The following is a 20912-nucleotide window of genomic DNA, read 5'->3' as shown; positions in this document are numbered from 1 at the left end:
CTATGATGGTTTACTTTTATAAATTGTTATTTGGATGGAGAGTTGCCTCATTGGCACTCATACCACATCTTTCTATATCTATCTATCACTTTTTTATTCATATTCATTTTTGTCACTGTTTCAGTGGTACAATTTAACTGTTAAATATTTATAGTTTCTGTTACATAACCAGATATTGTTTTCTTTTAAGATAAAGTGTGTTCCAAAGAAAAATAAAAGTAGAGACACACTTCAGAACAGAAATATGCTGTCCAAGTTTTTATACAGGAGGTAATATTTTCGATTCTTTTTATACATTTTTGTGAATTTTTGAATTACAATAAATCTTGATGACATGTATTTAATTAATAATATTTAAAAGGCTATTGTTAGAATTTTCAATTGTGTTTCTTTATTATATTTGTTGTTAAGAAGTGACCATGGAATGCTTTGCAAATCATCTTTTCTTTTTAGAACCAGTACTATATAGTTTCATGATGAGAAGTGTCCATTGCCTAAGGTTTTCCTCAACACCACAGAATAAAGACAAAATTGTGTATAAAATAAAAATAAAGTTTTATCCATCAGGCATCTGCAAATATGACTCAATGAGCAGTCATCTGCAGTCGCATTGACAAAATCTTAAAGACAATATTTTGTGAAAATTCAAAACTTATACATTGTTTTCCTTCAATTCCTTAAAGTTTTGTGTCTGCCATAAGTTCCAGACAGTTCAGGGTGATAAAATGAATTTATTCTCTTTGATGGTATATCTTAGTGTTTTTTTTTTCCTTAATGGAAGTACTGTAAATTCAGAAATTATTGCGATGTTTTTATCATTGTGAAAATGCAACATGGTTATATTTGCAATAATTTAAACTAGGAGTTAAGCATTTTTGAAATTATTTATATGAATTAAAAAGAATTTTCTCAATATCACAAAAAAGGAAATCGCATTTTAGTCTAAAATTACAAAATCCCAATAATAGATACAGGAAATAATTTCAGAATTTACAGTAATATTAACCTTTGGTAATCTCTGCTAATTCTATTTAAATCTTTCTGGTGACACCCATTAGAGATACTATTAAAGACTGAATGCTGACAACTATTTATTTTCAGGTTTTGTTGGATTGCCATTTTATTCATCATACCATATTTTCTTCTTTTCATATTCTCATCAGTAGATACATGTACTTTTTTTTTTATAACATCTTAATGAAGCTACTAGTAGATCATTCTAGGCTTTGATTTAATATTTGACAGCATTGCAGATACCACTGAAGCTGTTGATGAATTTTCTCAGACAGTAGAAGATATATCAAATAACCATGATGACAATCTTGTAAGGACAGAACAGGTACATAGAATACAAAATAAGAATTATATGCTAAATACAACAGTAATTTTGTGTTGCTGAATTTATCAATCCTGTACTCTGATGACAAACAATGCTTCCAAAATGGTCACATATCTTAGAATTTCGTAAAATTTCATATTTGTCTGGAATTCAGGTGAAAAAGCACCCAAATGTAAAGCTCCATTTTTAACCTGATTTACAAATTACAAATCAGTTATTGATTTGGGGATGTACAGCAGGTGGGAGGGCGGGGGCCACTGCCAAATAGTGTCTATTTATTTACTCATGAACAGTTCAACCAAAGCTTTTTTAATTTTGATCGGTTTTTACTTCGACAAATAGGAAAAAGTTCAGTATTGACAGTTTTCACTTTCACTGTTTAGGAGTTATGGTCCTTGTGATATTGAAAAATGCCAGGACAAATATAAATGTTAAAAATCTAGTTTGCTGTATGAGTTACAGCCTCTTGTTTCAATTGTATTTTACCGAACCAGTCTTCAGATACCCATGATGCAACTGTAAAAGTTGGGCTAAATATTCGATATAGACATAAAAGAATATTCAGTCCCGGGTTTGGATAAGAACGGATTGTGTCATTTTTCATAGATGTTCTTATTAGTGATTAGTTAAAAACTATGATAAGCAGAAACCATGTATATGTTGCATGTTGCATATTCGTAAACAATTTTGATTTCAGTAAAAGTCACTAGTAGAACACTTCATAATTTGAATCATTTGTTCTTACTTTGAAAAGTGGATTATTTATACAATTGAACCTGATTATTAAAAACTTTTAATACAACCACCCAAAACCCCCCAAAAAATTCTGTTTGTGTAATGCTATGATGTCATCTTCATCAGTATCAGCGTTGTTTGTGTTGGGTTTCTGGACAAAGTATTGTTGGGATTGATTTTTGGAGTTCTGTTACCATTGGTTTAGGAATTAGGGGCCACAAATAAGAATTTTTGTAATTTTGTGTAAGAGTATGGATCTCTCTGAAATTGTACTACAAGGTTCTATATCACAAAGTGAAGACTGGGATTGAGTTTGGGGGTAAATACTTCAAAGGGTTTTGTTTGGGGGGGGGGAGTTTTTATTTGTCATAATTTTTTGTACAGTATTGGGCAATAGCAAGAAATCTTCAATTGCACAGTATTGGGCAATAGCAAGAATTTTTTAATTGCACAGTTTTGACCAATAGCAAGAAATCTTCAATTGTGCAATAGCAAGAAATCTTCAGTTGAAAATCAATACAAATTTTTTAACCAATTTCAATGGGATTAGTTTAAAGTCTTTAATATTTTTGGGTTCTAACCTGGTATTACTATTTTGGATATTGGGCCCTATTTTAGATTGGTCTACATTGAGGTTCAAAGGGTCTAAATAAAGTCATCATAGATACCAGGACTAAGTTTAGTATATACGCCAGATACGCATTTCGTCTACAAAAGACTCATCAGTGACGCTCAAATCCAAAAGTTAAAAATATAAAAAAATAAAGTACGACTTTGAAGAGCATTGAGGACCAAAATTCCTAAAAGTTTTGCCAAATACAAAATTACACTTTGTTTGCTTTCATCATAAACTGAATTCTATGTTTTTGAAAATTGTTATTCTTTTTTGAATATTTGTTGTTGGTTATTTGAGCATGTAAGATTCATGACGGTTTATTATTAGTTTTGAAATATCAAGTTAAATATTTAAAACTTTTGGATTTGTTTTGTTTATGTTCATCTTTGGTCCTTTCTAAATTACTTTTGCTGCATAAATATGTGAAGAAAGACTGGTTTTGGACTTGTGTAGTAACATACATTTGAACTAGCTACATAGACTACATAGTTATTGAAACAAAATAAAAATATGTTATAAAAAAACATTTTGACAGCTTGAAGCACCAGGTTTTTCCAGAGAAGTATTATGGACTTTTGAAGACATCAGAATGTTAATCGGTACAGATCTTCCAATCTTTGGAGACCAGAACTGTCCCTGTATCAGCCTTAGGTTAAGGTTAGTATCATAGTTTTAACATCAACTAACTGATATTATTTAAACTGAACAGACAACATGTATAAAACATGAGTGCACACATAGAAATATCTTGCCTTCTTTATCTATCATAAATGAATTTAATACCATACCCCAAATGCAAGTAGCCTTTTAGTTATTGTATCTTAAATAGTCAATATTTCACTCAACTAGTACACATTTTGTTTAGGGCCAGCTAAAGCACTCCTCCGGGTGTTTTCTTGCTGTGTTGAAGACCCATGGGTTGACTTCTGCTGTTTTCTGTCCTTTATTCAGAGTGTTGTCTCTTTCACACTTCCCAATTTCCATTTTCAATTTTACTAATTAAGAAAATTAAACATTTTTAGGTTTCCGTTGCTAGCAAACTGTGTTAATGCAAATGATTTATGCAATATCTTGAGTCTACTGATCGATCAAATATAAGATACCCACCCACTAAAGATTGACTTTTTTTATTCAGCTCTAATACATACATAATGCATATTGCAACTAAAATTTTCCATACAAAACTGCAGGATATCCAAATTGACAAATTAACATGTTCTTAGATATATGGAGGACATTTATAATTGTATATTAATGTAATACTTGTAAGTTTTGTTTTCAGGGATATGCAGACCCCTATAAATGTACTAACAGGTCTTGATTATTGGTTAGATAACCTTATGAGTAGTGTACCTGAAGTAGCCATGTGTTATCATCTCAATGGTATTGTACAGGTAAATATTAGGAATACTGAATAAATGTATTATGAATTATATACAATTAATGTCTTTTGATGAGGTAAATGTGTGGTGTTATTGACTTTTAAAAAACTGATATTCAATGAGGCCAATGGAGAAATGTATGTGATGGAATATATTTACCAAAATCAATTACACATCAAACATTTTTTTTATCAAAATTATACATGTAAAAGCACGCGACATTTTGCGCTGTAAATTATTTCCCGTAGGTGAATATGCTTATTTATTCAAAATCCCATTCATGTAGAAAAACCTGCTAAAGTTTTAGCAATATGGAATAATGTTATTTATTTGATGGGGAAGATAATTCTAGTAAATTAATACAGTTGAAATTATGCTACACATATTGAAATCATATAAACAGTTAAACTACCATAAAATATTATTGAGAACCAAATTTCCACATAGTCATCTCCTCTTGAATAAGGTATTTAAACTTTTGTCTTCTATTGCTCCATTGAATTAACACAATAGCTAATGTTCTCTGTGTACTACGGATTAATTATTATTCATTGGATATCAATATTTGTTAGTTTTGTGGGTAAAGAAGAACCACAAATTCAAATGTTCAATGAATAACATATTTTCAATAGGGTTTTGTATATAGAGATTGGCAAAACCACGAAATCAAATATCCACAAAAATATAAGTTTTCAGGCTTCCACGAAAAATTATACCTACGAATAAAAATGAATCCACAGTAGTTTAATTACTGGGACCTTTTAAAATCCTTCACTCATTGATTATTTTAACTTTACTTAGTAAATAAATCATCTTCTAAGTAGAGAAAAATACATATATGCCCCACAAATTTGCCGGTTCAAGAGAGGAGACATATATCTGTGTCAACAGTTTATTGAATATAAAACAGAACCTTGATCCAAAAGATTTTTTAGATACATATTATGTTGATTGAAGTTCAAAACTATTAACTTAACTACAGATTTTGTAATTTGCACTAAAGATATGTTTGAAATGCAATAGACAGGTAACCTATGTTAAAGAGCATTATTTTTCTGACTTTTTGTCCTTTTTTTTCTTTGAATATTTTGAACCACTTTAAATGACAGAGGCTGCAATTACTATATAGTCTACAAGATTTTCTTACTAAATGTATGGACCTTTATTATATTTTTTAAGAAATATGAATTAATAAAGACAGAAGATATACCAAATTTGAAGAATTCTGAGTTTGATCCTGCAATGATGGCTGATGTTGCTAGGAATATATTAGCATTCCTTAAATCTAATGCTACAAAGGAGGGACATACTTACTGGTTATATAAAGGTATTAATACTTGACTAACTTGATGTAAGATAACAGCATTATAAATGAATCTTCTAATAACTTGCTCTGAATATTCAAAAGAAGCAGTATTAGGACATGGTGCTGTACCATCACACATTGTTATGTGCTCTGTTTTTTAAAGCCCTTTTCAGAAACTTGTTTTCACAAATCATGAATTTGAGTATAAAATATATTTTTGCAGCTAACTATTTCCATTGCCTTGAGATAGAACTGCTTCATGGCAAGTCAGAGTCAGTGATTAGAAGTTCTCAATACCTGTTGATTTAAAGATAATATTTGGTTGATATAATTATCAAAATTGTTTTAATATAGAATAATGTTAGAAGAATTGAATAAATAAATAATTTAAAATTGATAAAGCAAAACTATATGTGTGGTAATGGTTTCCTTTGTAACATCAATGATAGGGTCAGTAGGTCAGGACATTTATTAGTCACAATCATGAAATTACTGGGCTTTTGTAGAGTCTGTTTCCAGTATTATATATAATGCTTTGTATAAGAAAAAAAATAAATTCAAGTATAAGCATTAGGTATATCAGACACATGTTTTCGTCTGGTGGGTGGTGCAAAATTAAATTATTTCTATTTGTTTAAGAATTCTTTATGTCTTAACTTCTATAGAAATATCCTTTATTCTTTTGATATAAATGGACCTGTTTACATTTTCAAATATTAGCCATAGTGTCTACATGCTATTTTTCTATCACAGCAAATGGGATAAATTATTATTATATAGATCAACTGTCAGAATTTTATCAAATCTAGGTGATAATTTCTTTTTCTTATCTTTTATAATTACAAATTCTAGTTTTCATAATATGATGTGGATACATACAAAGAGAGACAACTCTTATCTTTCTAAATTTCCATGTTCAACCCTTACATTATCAAACAAAAGTTATTAAGTTACTTTCATTCTTATTTTCTCATTTAATTATTAAACACAACTGATATATTGAAACTACATTGTATCAAATAAGAATTAAGCCTCAGATATAAAATTGATTAATAGATTTGAAATTTATTCATATAATTATTCATACATAAATGACAGTGCATCATAAGCCTCTAAAGGCTGGTTGGTATAATTATACATGTTTATTGAATGTTTATGTTTAAAACTGCAATATATTGTATTTCATGTATATGTACCAAGTTGTACTTTAATAATAAAAATATCTATCTATACTTTCTTGTATATTTCAGGCATAGATGATGAAGTTGTGAAGTTATATGATCTAACAGCTTTATGTTCAGACAGTGTGAATGATAGTCCGTTTACAGTACCCCTGGGCATGTTGTTGTACAGGGTTGCTAGGAATTTGTGGCAGCAAGATGTTAAGAAAAAGAGATCTACCATCAGAACATTGTTAGAAAATTGTTTAATTTTACTAGATGAAGACAAGCATGCACAGGTTAAGAATATTATATATGCATAAAACAAGGTGAAAGGTATAAGTCAAAGAGGTGACAATCAAGAACAAAACAGAAGACTTTTAAAGGTCAACATAAGGTCATTTTATTGCTTTAAATCATTTTAATAGTCTCAGACTAGCCAAACAAATTCTGTTTTTGCTTCTAAAAGTTGTCTTTTGAAATTACAATAAATAACAAGATGTATTAAAAGATTTGAAAAAGTTACCACAAATAACACAGATATAACAGCTACATGTAGTTGATATTATTACACATCAAGTCCCTCACTTAATGACTATTATTAAATACAGTATCAGACCAATGTTATTTATATTTCAGGTTTTTACATCCGCTGGTGACTTATTAAATACAGTATCAGACCAATGTTTTTTATATTTCAGGTTTTTACATCTGCTTGTTATCTTCTATCAGACTTGTATGTACCTGAATCTGCAGTAAATGATGATTGGGATGATGGTGGTAGTGAAAATGGAGACACAGATGACAGTGAACATAGTGAAGTAAATATGGTCATATATATAAAAAAAAACAACAAGGGAATATGTTAGTTTGTCGTATACTTAGAGCAAAGAGCTTATAATTTTTACTGTATGATCATATGATAAAGTTTACATGAAGTCCACATTTTCCCCAAAAAATTCGAAAATATCAGGAAACAGGAAAATATATTTTGAATAATGCAAAGCAAATGATTCAATAAAATGAATTTTATATTCAAAGTTTTAGAAAAGGTCATGTATGTATTTTTTCTGCTAAGAGTATATGAAAAAATGATTTAAACTTCTATTTAAGAACCACTTAAAATGATCAATATGTTTAACTATTATGTTTTTCATCTGACCTTAATCTCATTTTCATGGTTTAGTGGTTAAAATTAGGTTTTGTGTTTTGGTCTGTTTTTCTTATACTGTATGCAATAGGTCTACTATATTTGGTGTATGGAATCATTGTAAGGTGTACACATTTAGCTGGCAGGTGTCATCTGACCTTGACCTCATTTTCATGGTTCAGTGGTATAGGTTAAGTTTTTGAGTTTTCGTCTTTTTTTTCTATTGCTATATGCATAGGTCAACTTTATTTGGTGTACGGAAATAATTTATGATTTATATGTCAGGCAAACAAGTTTTATCTGACCTTGACCTCAATTTCAAAGTTCATTGTTCAGTGTTAAGTTTTTGTGTTTTGGTCTGTTTTTCTAAAACTATAAGCAATAGGTCAACTACATTTGTTGTATGGAAGAATTGTTAACTGCACATGTCTGTCTTGCATGGTTCATATGACCTTGACCTCAATTTTGTGGTTCATTGGTCAATGTTTAGTTTTCTTGGTTAATGTTAGGTTTATTTGACAGTTTCAATCATGATAAAATTGAGAATGGAAATGGGGAATGTGTCAAAGAGACAACAACCCTACCGTATAACAGACAACAGCAGAAAGTCATCAATAGGTCTTCAATGCAGCGAGAAAACCCCACACCAGGAGGCGTCCTTCAGCTTGCCCCAAATAAATATATTTATTAGTTCAGTGATAATGAACACCATACTAAACTCCAAATTATTCACAAGAAACTAAAGTTAAAATTAATACAAAACTAACAAAGGCCATAGTATCCTGGCTTGGGACAGGCGCAAAAATGTGGCGGGGTTCAACATGTTTATGAGATCTCAACCCTCCCCCTATACCTCTAACCAACGTAGAAAAGTAAAAGCATAACAATACGTACATTAAAATTCAGTTCAAGAGAAGTCTGAGTCTGATGTCAGAAGATGCAACAAAAAAAACTAAACAAAATGACAATAATACATAAATAACAACAGACTACTAGCAGTTAACTGACATGCCAGCTCCAGACTTCAATTAAACTGATTGAAAGATTATGTCTTCATCATATGAATATCAGGCACAATCCCTCCTGTTAGGGATTTAGTATTATACCATCATAACATATATGAGAAGAATGCAACCTGTGTCATGCCAACAGCTGGTTTTAAAATAAATATGCTTAGTTCCGATGAACATGTAAACATCAAACTTTTAAGATGAAATGGCCATTAAAAGCTTAGTTTTTGGTCTAAAAATATTTAAGTAACAGCTGTATTCAAAAAAGATATTGTACATAAATAAACTTCTTTTTAAAATATACCTTGTTGTTAAGGATTTTTTGTTGGTAAGCTGTTACTCCTACCTAAATATTTATTTGACTTTGACCTTTTACTGTTTTGGGCTAAATGTTTGTGGTTTGAATTTCAACAACATTTAACATTAGCATAGAACATTTTATCCTTAATTAATCTAATGTTAGTATTAAATCATTGATTGCCCTTTAAGTAAGTTTATTCATGATAATTGATGTCCAACAGTGGATAATCTAGTGACAGAAAATTATCTCCCTTGCAATCACTGAAAACTGTATCTAATGTGGATTCATAAATTTTCGTTGAATACCAATTTTCCTGGATTTCTGGGGTAGAGGTGACCAACCAATTTAAATGTTCAAAGAATGTATGAAGACTTGGCAGAAACACAAAATTAAATGTCCACGAAAGTGTGAGTTTTGTTCAATCAACGAAAAATTATTCCCCACGTAAATAAATGAATCCACAGTATTCAATGTTATGAAATTTCCAGAAGAGCATTATTAATAATAAATTCAAAAGAAAACATTCCGGTGACTAATCATGATAAAAGTTAATTTAAATAAACTCAAAATCATAGAACAAAATTATCAAAGACGATCATGAAAATAATAACTAAAAATTAATAGATATGCACCAAAGATTGACAATTTTGAAATTAAGTTACTTAGCAAATTCAAATGAGCTTTATACCTACATAATCATTGAATGAGAGTACAGGGTGGAGACTGCATATTCATATATAGAAATAGAAACTACCAACCGAATCAAGGTTTATATAGTTTTATTCTCAAAAATTGAACCTGCTGAACAGGGGTGCTGACTATAGAGTACAATAAGCAAGAAAAGAGAAACAATTGGATTTTACTGAGTGGTTTGTTAAGTTCTGTCGTGTTTGTTACTTATATTGTAAAGGACGCTCTTATCTTTTTCAAAATTAATAATATTACCTTCTGGTAATCTATATTAATATGTTATTTTTATTCAATATCAAATTAATACTGATTAATTTTAAAAATTTAGTGCTTCCCTACAAATTTCTTGTTTCTTTTCACTTCAGTGATTAAAATAAACAGTAATCTGGTTGAATGTAACAGAACAAAAATGGTATAAAAGTCAATCGTAAACCAGCTTATGATGAATAAACTACAAAATATAATTGGTTATTTGTTCCTTTTTGGTGTTTCATACTGACTCGTGTGTTTTGTATAAGCTTAAGATCCTTCAAACTTTAAAGTGATAGATATATTAAACATTATTTTTTACACAAGAATGATACTGTTTTACTTGCAAGTCTTATTCTAGTGATATCTGGTGTATGGAATAATTGTAAGGTGTACATGTGTGGGTTAATTCTTCTGACCTTGCCCTTATTTTAATGGTTAATTATTTAATGTTAAGTGTTTGTAGTTTGGTCTCTTTTTCATAAGCTATAAGCAAAAGGGCCACTTTGATTTAGTTTGTGTGTGGCATGATTAAAAGTTGTTAATGTCTGTCTGACATTGTCCTAATTTTCATGGATAATTGATAACTAAAGTGTATGTGATACTTCTACTAGTAACACCTTCACATTACAACATAAATTCAACTAGATAGGCAAAGCAGGCTAGATATTTCATGGTAAATACTCTTGTTTTTTATCAATATGCAGCCAAGATATAAAATAATCAAATGTGTTTTCCACAGGTTTTCCTTTTTTGCATCAGTATTGATAATTTGTTTTTGTGCCATACTGCACAAATAGGACGCTTGCTGACATGCAGTTTTCTAATTACTTCAATCTTTAATGAGTTTCAAGAAAGTTTAGTATCTACAGTAAAATTTAATGTCTCAAAAAAGTTTAATTTGCATATTTAAGTCTCAGATCCTGAAGGACACTTTTACTGTTGAAGCTAAACAATTTATGGTTATAAATTTATCATGATATTAAACACATTTGTTTTTTCTCCAGTTATTGTTATAAACTTTGCTTATAAAACACTTGCATCATTTATCCCTATGCCTGTTTTTGCTTCCATTTGCATTTCATATTTATAAAAATTTTGCCTTATACTTACACTTTTTCTTGTTTGCCTTTCCAGCAAGAGGAGGAGTGTAGAGATAATACAACAACAACCATAGATGTTAAAGCTTTATGTGTCAAATCACAGAGTTATTGTAAGGCTAGGGAGTTTATACATACCAAATGTATGACAGAAAATGTACACGAAAGATGTAACATTACATTACAGTTTATTGCCAAGGTATGTATTCCTTGTTTGATGGATTACGTTACAATTAGAAAGAATATGTGGTATGATTGCAACCTTTATGACATAGAATTAAACAACTAAAGGTCACCACATGGCTTACAACAATAAGCAAAATCCTAACCACATAGTCAACTATAAAAGGCAATGAAAAATGTGAAACAATTCAAAAAGAATACTAAGGATTTATGTACATTACAATGAGCGAAACACAAATACAGCAACAAAGTGCAATCACTTAAGTACAGGCTCCTGACTTAGGAAAGGCATTAAAATCAGAACTAGTTTGCAGGCCAAAGCCTCACCTAACCTGGGACAGTGGTGTAACAGTACAATATAAGAACAAATTAAAAAAAAAACCGGATGAAAGAGCTTAACTTGTCAGATTGATACAAAGAAGAAAAACTAACAAAAACAAAGATTGGACATGGCAGGGTATTTTATATATCCCCTACCAAAAAAGACACAAAGTACAGATCTGAGAGTACTATCAGTTTCTGACCCTAAGTACATAGCCAATAACAACTTATAAAAAATTCATTACTTAAATTTTCATTTTCACATTTCGAGCATGAGAGAGTCAATTGTATTTAATATATATATCATATGCAAATAAACTCACCATAGATACCAGGACTAAATTTTGTATATATGCCAGACGCTCGTTTTGTCTATGAAAGACTCATCAGTGACGCTCGAATCCAAAAAAGTAATTATGACATGATTAGCAGATTTAGATTATAAGCAATATATTACATGACATAAAGAATCAATTTCTTTATATTTATTAGGGTTTGAAATCTGTAGATAAAGATTTTACAATACAAACAAGGAAGCAGCATCATATTGTAGAAGAACAAAGACGATGTTACAGTAATGAGGCCATTCCTCTTCACTATGAACCTTTAAAGAAATCAGCTCCACCATTTGATGATAAACATACCCCACTACATGACATGGAACATTTACAGGTTTCAGAAACTACGGCTTCAAGAACTTGGCATCGTTTATCAAAAGTTTTACTGCTGCAGAAAGCAACTATAACTTTCTATTCCATTGCAAAATCATCATTTGTTGCACATAATCTGTCTTGCAGCTTTAAATATATAAAGCTAGCATTACAATGTTTTGGTAGGTACTACAAATGATTCTATAAAAAAAGGTATTTTTTTAATAATTTCAATGTTGAATGCTTTTATTTTAACTGTGAAGCTGAAATAAGCATGGATTTTTTTAAAAAAATGAAAAAAAGTTTTGGCTATGAGTATGTTCTCTTTTTATTTTAAATTTGCCTGTATTTCTTGGCAAAAGGTCACATTGATATAGAAATAAAAAAAAAATGTGATAGGATTGCTGATGAAACAACTATCAACCAGAGACCAAATGCTGTAAATGTATTCAGCCTTCAACAATTAGAAAAACCTATACTTAATAGATGTCTTAAAAGGTAATAACACAATGTAAATCAATTCAAACCAGAAAACCAAAAGACTGATTAGTGTTGTTAACTGGAAACAAAAAAACAAATATGATTGACAGCACCAAACTACAACCGCTTAATTACCATTCTGACATAAGACAGGCACATACAGAACGTAATGGTATTAGATATGTTTAAAACTGCCCAGAGTGTCAAATACAAGAGATTTCATTCATTCTTTTCCCTTCAAGTTTTACTAGAGATTTTTTGTATACTTTGCATTCACCTTTCATGTTTGTTATTATGTGCCTTCCATCTGAATCATTTGCTTCAGATAGCTACTCTTCTGTATTATGGTTTGATTCCATGTTTGGCCTGAAACTTTATTAAGATGAGTTGGTTTTGCTAGCGATTTTTATATGCTGTTTATGGGATGTATTATAAATGGTAGGACATTAACTCAAAAATGAAATTTGCATGAAACTTTGGTGAATTGTTTATATCTATTGATGTGGGATCCCTTTTGTTTTTTATAAATTTTAGATTTTACGTTTCTAAGTTTTGAAGTTGCATTCATTATAAAGTGGGGGAATTTTTCATGAAACTTAAGTAAATTGTTTATATTTATTGTTGTAAGCTCCCAATAGATATGTATAAATTTTAGATTTTACATTTCTGAGTTATGAGATTTTATTCATGAAAAAGGTTGATTTTCAAGTTTTCAGACAATAACTCAAAAATGCTGTCCGTCTGTCAACATGTAGGACATTAACTCAAAAACGCTTTAACCAATATGCATAAATTTTGCATGAAACTTTGGTGAACTATTGACGTGAGATCCCTTTTGTTTTTTATAAATTTTACATTTTACATTTTTAAGTTTTGGAGTTGCATGCATTCATTATAAAGTTTTTTAATTTTTCAAATTTCATTTTTTTTTAATTTTCAAGAAGAATCTATTGTGCAATGGATTTGTAAGATCTTGGCATTTATTTTGTGTCAGAAACCTATGTCAAAAATTTGATCACAATCCAAATTCAGATCTAATCAAGCTTCAATATTGTGTCCAAATTTGCCAAAACTGTTCAGGGTTCAACCTCTGCTGTCGTATCAGGCTGCACTCAGTGAAGCATTTTATTTTTTAGGGTACTGATATAAGGTTTTTACAGTGTTTTTTACAGTGGTTATCATGTTTTGTTAAGATGGATTTAGAAACCAGAATACTTTAATAGTTAAAAACTTTACTTGGGGAAACAAATTTGTTGGTTGGGAATGAAAGGTTCTCTCAAGCTCATGGATTATATACTGTATTATTCCATCATCAGTACTTATGTTTTAATTCTAGCTGGAATAAGAATATTGTTACCAAAGAAAGCACATGGCGATGCAGGGATACTTGTACAGATTTTGAGTTTAGCTGGTGATATTCATCTTATGTACATACACAGAGGTGTTGATACAGAAACCATTGTTCCAGAATACAGTGATGAAGAAATCACTATCATGGATAGTGTCAACAGAGAATTAGAAACATTTGGTAAATATGTTTTGAAAAGATTGGAACTATTTTTTCAATTCTTTTTTTTATATATTGCATCACTATCCAGGAGTTAGCCATGTTGCATAAGCCACTAAATCTATCCACACTGAAATATAGTTCCAAATATATAGTACTTATGTCAATATAAATATCTTTAGAATAGTTTATTCAAGTAAATTACATTGTAGTAAATATTAGATTATTTACGGTAAATGCCCCCAAATGGCGCAAACCAGGGCCGACTATCAAAGTGCTGTATAGCCAGTCAAGGTCATAAAAAACTTCCATCATCATCATTATTCAAGTATGTATGACGTTAGCTTGACATCTTGTGGGCCTGTTATGGTCTCACCTGTGACAAATTTGGCTGAATGTGAAACATATCTTGGTCTTATCATGGTTCACTGACTTCTTAAATGTGTAATAAAGTAACAATCAATGGCTGGTTTTTGTCGAGCCTTTGTCGCTTGTCGAAAATGGGAAACATAGCGATCCTATATTCCATCGTCAGTGTCCACAAATATTCACTCTGTGGTTAAAGTTTTTGAAATTTTAATAACTTTCTTTAACTATCCTGGATTTTTACCAAACTAGAACAGAAGCTTGTTTGTGATCATAAGATAGTCCAGAAGTAAATTTATTAAAAAAGAAATAAAAATTTTCCCGTATTATACTTATAAATGGACTTGGTTTTTCTGCCATGAAACATTACATTCACTCTGTGGTTAAAGTTTTTGAAATTTTAATAACTTTCTTAAACTATCCTGGATTTGTACCAATCTTGTTTATGATCAAAAGCTAGTATCTAGAAGGAAATTTAAAAAATTTTGTACCTGTTTTTCAGTATTTTACTTATAAATGGACTTAGTTTTTCTTCCAGTTAATAAGGCATACAGTCTGCAGTTAAAGTTTCTAAAACACTTATTAGATTCATCAACTATCCTGGATTTTTACCAAAAATTGGACAGAAGCTTCTTATTATCAAAAGATAGTATCGAGAGGAATCTTTTAATTAAATTTTTTCCTAATTTTTGTTGAGCCTGCGATTAACAGCAAAAGTAAGCGAGACACTGGCTTCCGCAGAAGCCATCTTTGATAATCTCTATATAAGTCAGTCTTGTACAGAATTTATCAAAGCTCAAAAGGAAATTATCTGTTTTAAGTATACGTATATACTATACGGGGGTAGTTACAAATTGGAAATCTTTCTTATATCCTCTGAGATACTTATGTCCAGGATATTGATTTAAAAGTGCAAAACTATTGAAACACAAAGTAAGATGTCTACATTACCAGACAGTGGCTTACTTTAAAAACTTTGCAGATTTGTTCAAAATGCATTTTTCTTGAACCTAAATTTCAAGCTTAAAAAAAAGACCAATAGCAAGTCAGTATCTTTCCAGTCCCTTTAAATATTGGTGACCCCCAATCAAGAGTTTCCTTTTTGGCAGCATCTATGTTTAAATCATAATCTCTAAATCATGTTTCATTTTTTCAGAATATGAATGGGTATGTTCACTACATGATGAGATGAAAGGGAGACTACTTTTGTGTTGCCAGTGTTATTCTGTTGCCATTGAAACAGCCCAATCAATAACAACAGATTCAAAATGTGAACCAGTACTTTCATTAACAAAAAGACATGGTAATATTCTTAATGAATTGGGAGTATGGTACATGAACCAAGCACAATGTCTTCTACAAAAAGCAGGTAATTTTTTAAATACAAGACAGATCAGATGTCATTATAACCATGATAACTACCATGTACAAATCCTTCAATTCAGAAACTATTGGTAGGTATCTTAATACCCAATGTATCAAAGCTGTATAATGTTTTTATCAATGATATCTAGTTGCTACTTATAGGTTTCATAACGAGTGAGAATTAGATATCGATTGATATCAACTCGAGTTATTTAATTTCAATAATAATAAACGAGCCTATGGCGAGTTTATTATTATTGAAATTAAATAAAGAGAGTTGATATCAAGCGATATCTAACTCTCACAAGTTGTTAAACCTATTTCTCAAATGGGAAAAAGTTGTATGTGCGTGGCCCATTTGTTGCGAGTTGTGTTGCTACGGCCGTTTTTCTTTGCAACACGTACTGATCTGTATACTTTTTGAACTAATATTGTTTTATTTTATTGTGTTGTATGTTCTTGTGTGAACAGAATACTGTTCCATTGACTCCCAGATATATCTTTTTTTTTATATTTTTATAGGTTTCATAACGAGTGCACAGGTTCCTTTCTTTATTTCTTTGTTCATGATAAGATTTATATTAGATAATGCAGACGATAAAGCATACGAAAATCGTGAAAACCGGAAGTAAACAATCAGTTGTCAAGAAAAAGAGTAGTCCCAGCATGACCTTTTCCAGTGAATAATGACCTGATCAACGGCCAATGAAAATATTGGAAATTTACGAGATAAGCCAATCAACATGATCAAATTAACGTAATTTTGATATCACTTTTTCATATCACACTCCGTACGGTGTGATACGAAAAATATCTATTCACGTGGGAGTTAGATAACAGGCCCCAACCATAATCGAATGTTCACTAACAATTTGTATGTGAATGTAAAGTTTTTAGTCTGGTCAATATGTTCCATTGACCATAGTTACGACCCTAAGATTGCATATAGTTTTTCGTTGACCCATTAAGAAATACATTTAAACTATTCTACTTGTACTTTATCAGTAACTAAGTGAAATTAAGGAGATGTGGTAAGATTGCCAACTATCCACTAAAATTCAAATGAAGTAGATGTAAGCAATTATAGGCAACAGTATGACCTTCAACCATGAGAATAACACCTATTGTATTGTCGGCTTTAAAAGGCCATGACATGAAAAAATATGAAACAATTCAATTGAGAAAATTATGCTTTATGCCTAAGGGAATATTTCAGGAACATTGGAATTACTTAGTTTAGATTCTTCAACACTTTACTACAAATCTTGGCCTTATTGTTGTCATTAAATTTAAAAAGTGTTATAATTTTTTTAAGCTAGCTAGTGTCTTTATTTAGTAAGTTGCATATATAAATGATATATATGCCTCTGTATTTCAGATGGAATTTTTCCAAAAGGAGAATTTGAATCTTTATGTGAGGAAAGCTGTGCTTGTTTAAAGAAAGGAATGTCTAAATTCCAGGCAGTAGGTGATAAAGCTAACAAGGCCCTTCTCATGTCCAACAAGGGTCGACTGTATCGTGTAAAGGCACAGGAACAGTCACAGAAGTCCAGAACTGCAGAGAAAGAATTTAGTACTGAAGAAAGAAATTCTTGTAAACTGGTAAACATGATAAAAGAAAGTAATATTGTTGATTTTGGCATGTTTTAGTGGCATTTTCAAGTCAATTATTCTGTCCATTCAAAACACATAGAGATCTATTACCTAACAGTTACACAAAAGATATGGGGTATCCATCCATGACCAAACATTTATTTCATGCTCAGCAAATACACAAAAAGCAAAGGAACAGGGCTTCTGTTGCCATTCTTCATCTCACAGTGAGGCCTTCAACTTTGAATGCAAAAAGAGCTAAAAAAACAAAGATTGTGCCATACATCAATCTTCCTATGACATTGTTTAAACTTTGTACAATAATCACACAAGGATTGAAGATATTTTTTCAGGTTTCTCATATTGTGAATTCATAATGATTCGTTGGATACCAATTTTTGTTTATATCGTGGGTATAAGTCAACCACGAAATTAAATGTTTCTGTAGGCTCTTATGCAGACTTTGGGAAAACCTCAAAATTAAATATCGACGAACATGAAAGTTTTCCTCAATCCATGAAATTTGGTTCCCACGAAAAATAAATGAATCCACCGTATATGCAATCTAATTAAAAACCGATCTCTCATCGCTCCTGTTTCTGATATGTCGCGTGGGAGATCTAACGAAACCGGCTTTGAGGTCACATGTGAGTGAACTAAAAATTATGAATTTATAAAGATATGCAAATAAGTTGACAACCTATTAATAAGCCAATCAAAAAAGTTTATGAATTATTTTGACTGACGATTTCGTCCTAAATAAAATGAGTTACATCCCTTTGCCTTACGTTAAACTTCCAAGATCGTGGAAGACTCAATTTCCTTGGTCGAAAAAGACACACCTACGAGGTCACTCACATGTGACCTCAAAGCGGGTTTCGTTAGATCTCCCACGCGACATATCAGAAACAGGAGCGATGAGAGATCGGTTTTTAATTAGATTGCCGTATATGGAACATTATTTTTGGGGTCAAAATTGTTAAAGAGAGTACCTAATATCTGTCTTACATCTAGATCTTCAAAACAGTTTTCTTCTATATTCAGGAATATGGAAATCTATGTCCACCTTGCCCAGACTTGTATCTCACAGTTTTTTTGTTTTATTAGCCTGCATACAAGCTAGGAAATGTTACTTGACAAAATAATGCTCAAAATAAAAAACAAAATATCTCAAATTTTTTTGGTAATGTTATTTAAAGTTAAAAAAATTTTGGTAATGTTATTTAAAGTAAAAAAATGCCAATTAATAGAAAGATAACAGTTTGCAACATTATAAATTGCCCTTTAGATCTCTGTTGGTATTTTGTTGTTGTTTGTTGCCACCTCACTGATGAAAAACCTATACTCTTTGAAAATAGATCACAAATACAATTTTTATCTGAAAACAATTTTAAGTTCATAAGTTTTCATAATAGAAATTCAGGACAAGTAACCTGTTTTCCCTAATGGTAAAATTCAGTTCCACTTGCCCAAAAACAAGTGCTCAGACTTTGGGACTTTTGATTTGCATTCTGTCCATCTGTCTTTCCATCCATCAGTCAGGCCAGAGACATATATACACAGAGATTGGCAACTGTAACAGTGGTCAGCGAAATCTATTCCAAACATCGCATCACGCGAGACTTTAACGAGATCGCCATTTTTATTCTATCACGACAAGTACACCACCTCGCTTCGATTTTTATTTTACATCAAGCATTTCAAAACGGCATAATGTAAGTACATATTTCAATTTCGTATATGAATTACCTTGTTTTATTCAGTTTGTAGTAGTTATTAGTTAAAATATTGCGACGATTAACGTTTAATTGCAGTATATAATAAAGGAAGCTTGGCCGACATGCACGTTATGAAATTTTTTAACCCCTGTCTGTTTACACTTTATAAACTTTTCCGTCTTCAGAGAAATATTGTACCCAGCACATGCATTACTTTCCTATGACAAACTGGATTGGTATATATAGGTTGTTTTATTCATATTTTCAACCACTTTGATGCAATTTACAATTAAAAATCAGTATTATAGCGGCCATGTTTTTTTTTTTGCTTCAATATCAAGACAGGCCCCTGTCTGTTTACACTTTATAAACTTTTCCGTCTTCAGAGAATTATTGTACCCAGCACATGCATTACTTTCCTATGACATACTGGATTGGTATATAGAGGTTGTTTTTTTCATATTTTCAACCACTTTGATGCAATTTACAATTAAAAATCAGTATTATAGCGGCCATGTTTTTTTTTTGCTTCAATATCAAGACAGGCCCCTGTCTGTTTACACTTTATAAACTTTTCCGTCTTCAGAGAATTATTGTACCTAGCACATGCATTACTTTCCTATGACATACTGGATTGGTATATAGAGGTTGTTTTTTTCATATTTTCAACCACTTTGATGCAATTTACAATTAAAAATCAGTATTATAGCGGCCATGTTTTTTTTTTTGCTTCAATATCAAGACAGACCCCTGTCTGTTTACACTTTATAAACTTTTCCGTTTTCAGAGAATTATTGTACCCAGCACATGCATTACTTTCCTATGACATACTGGATTGGTATATAGAGGTTGTTTTTTTCATAATTTCAACCACTTTGATGCAATTTACAGTTAAAAATCAGTATTAAAGCTGTAGGCCATGGTGTTTTGCTTCAATATCAAGACAGACCCCTGTCTGTTTACACTTTATAAACTTTTCCATCTTCAGAGAATTATTGTACCCAGTACTTGCATTACTTTCCTATGACATACTGGATTTGTGTATATAGGTTGTTTTTTTCAGATTTTCAACCACTTTGATGCAATTTACAATTAAAAATCAGTACTCAAGCTGTCGGTCATGTTAATTTTCTTCAAATATAAAGACAGACCCCTGTCCATGGCTACAGGTTATAAACTTGTCCATCTTTAGAGAAAAATTGTAACCATCACATGATTTAATTTCACAAGACATACTAATACTGGATTTGGGTATAAAAATTGTTTTTTTCATTATTTCCACCACTTTGATGACATTTACAATTTTATATATATATTTACATTCAGTATCTGACAGCTTTTTTTTTTTAACAGGATCCTGCACGTTATAAAAGAACAAAGATGTTGATCAAATTTACCTAACAGTGCAGCATACAAGAGATAAAATATCATACATGTGCTGAATGTAGGACTCCCGGGCCGCGATCTTTCACGGGATTTCACGGAGTTGCCAATCTCTGTGTATATATGTCTCTGGTCAGGCAAATCAGTTTTCCACACTTTTCTATTGGTACTTGAAGATATAGATTTGATATTTTATATATATTTTCATCATGCCATATGATCAGATGTAATTTTGTTCCGTTCTGATGATTTTGTTCAAAGTTTATATGATCCATGGACTTAGTAAATTCACTTAAATATTCAGATTT

General features: G+C 30.9%; 1 protein-coding gene across 1 annotated transcript in view; it reads left to right on the top strand.

The window, feature by feature from the left end:
* LOC143072404 (erythroid differentiation-related factor 1-like) overlaps positions 1 to 20912 on the top strand; it is a 41635-nt gene that overhangs the window by 11804 nt on the left and 8919 nt on the right. Inside the window, exons 6-17 of the mRNA XM_076247315.1 lie at positions 191 to 270; positions 1246 to 1339; positions 3226 to 3347; positions 3973 to 4084; positions 5252 to 5399; positions 6629 to 6837; positions 7240 to 7359; positions 11076 to 11237; positions 12035 to 12374; positions 14009 to 14200; positions 15702 to 15914; positions 17289 to 17512. Coding sequence (XP_076103430.1) covers positions 191 to 270; positions 1246 to 1339; positions 3226 to 3347; positions 3973 to 4084; positions 5252 to 5399; positions 6629 to 6837; positions 7240 to 7359; positions 11076 to 11237; positions 12035 to 12374; positions 14009 to 14200; positions 15702 to 15914; positions 17289 to 17512 — 2016 coding nt within the window. The remainder of the gene's footprint in view (positions 1 to 190; positions 271 to 1245; positions 1340 to 3225; positions 3348 to 3972; positions 4085 to 5251; positions 5400 to 6628; positions 6838 to 7239; positions 7360 to 11075; positions 11238 to 12034; positions 12375 to 14008; positions 14201 to 15701; positions 15915 to 17288; positions 17513 to 20912) is intronic.

This window comes from Mytilus galloprovincialis, chromosome 4, assembly GCF_965363235.1.
Source record: "Mytilus galloprovincialis chromosome 4, xbMytGall1.hap1.1, whole genome shotgun sequence".
Lineage (NCBI taxonomy): Eukaryota > Metazoa > Mollusca > Bivalvia > Mytilida > Mytilidae > Mytilus > Mytilus galloprovincialis.
This window is presented reverse-complemented; position numbering and strand designations above follow the sequence as displayed.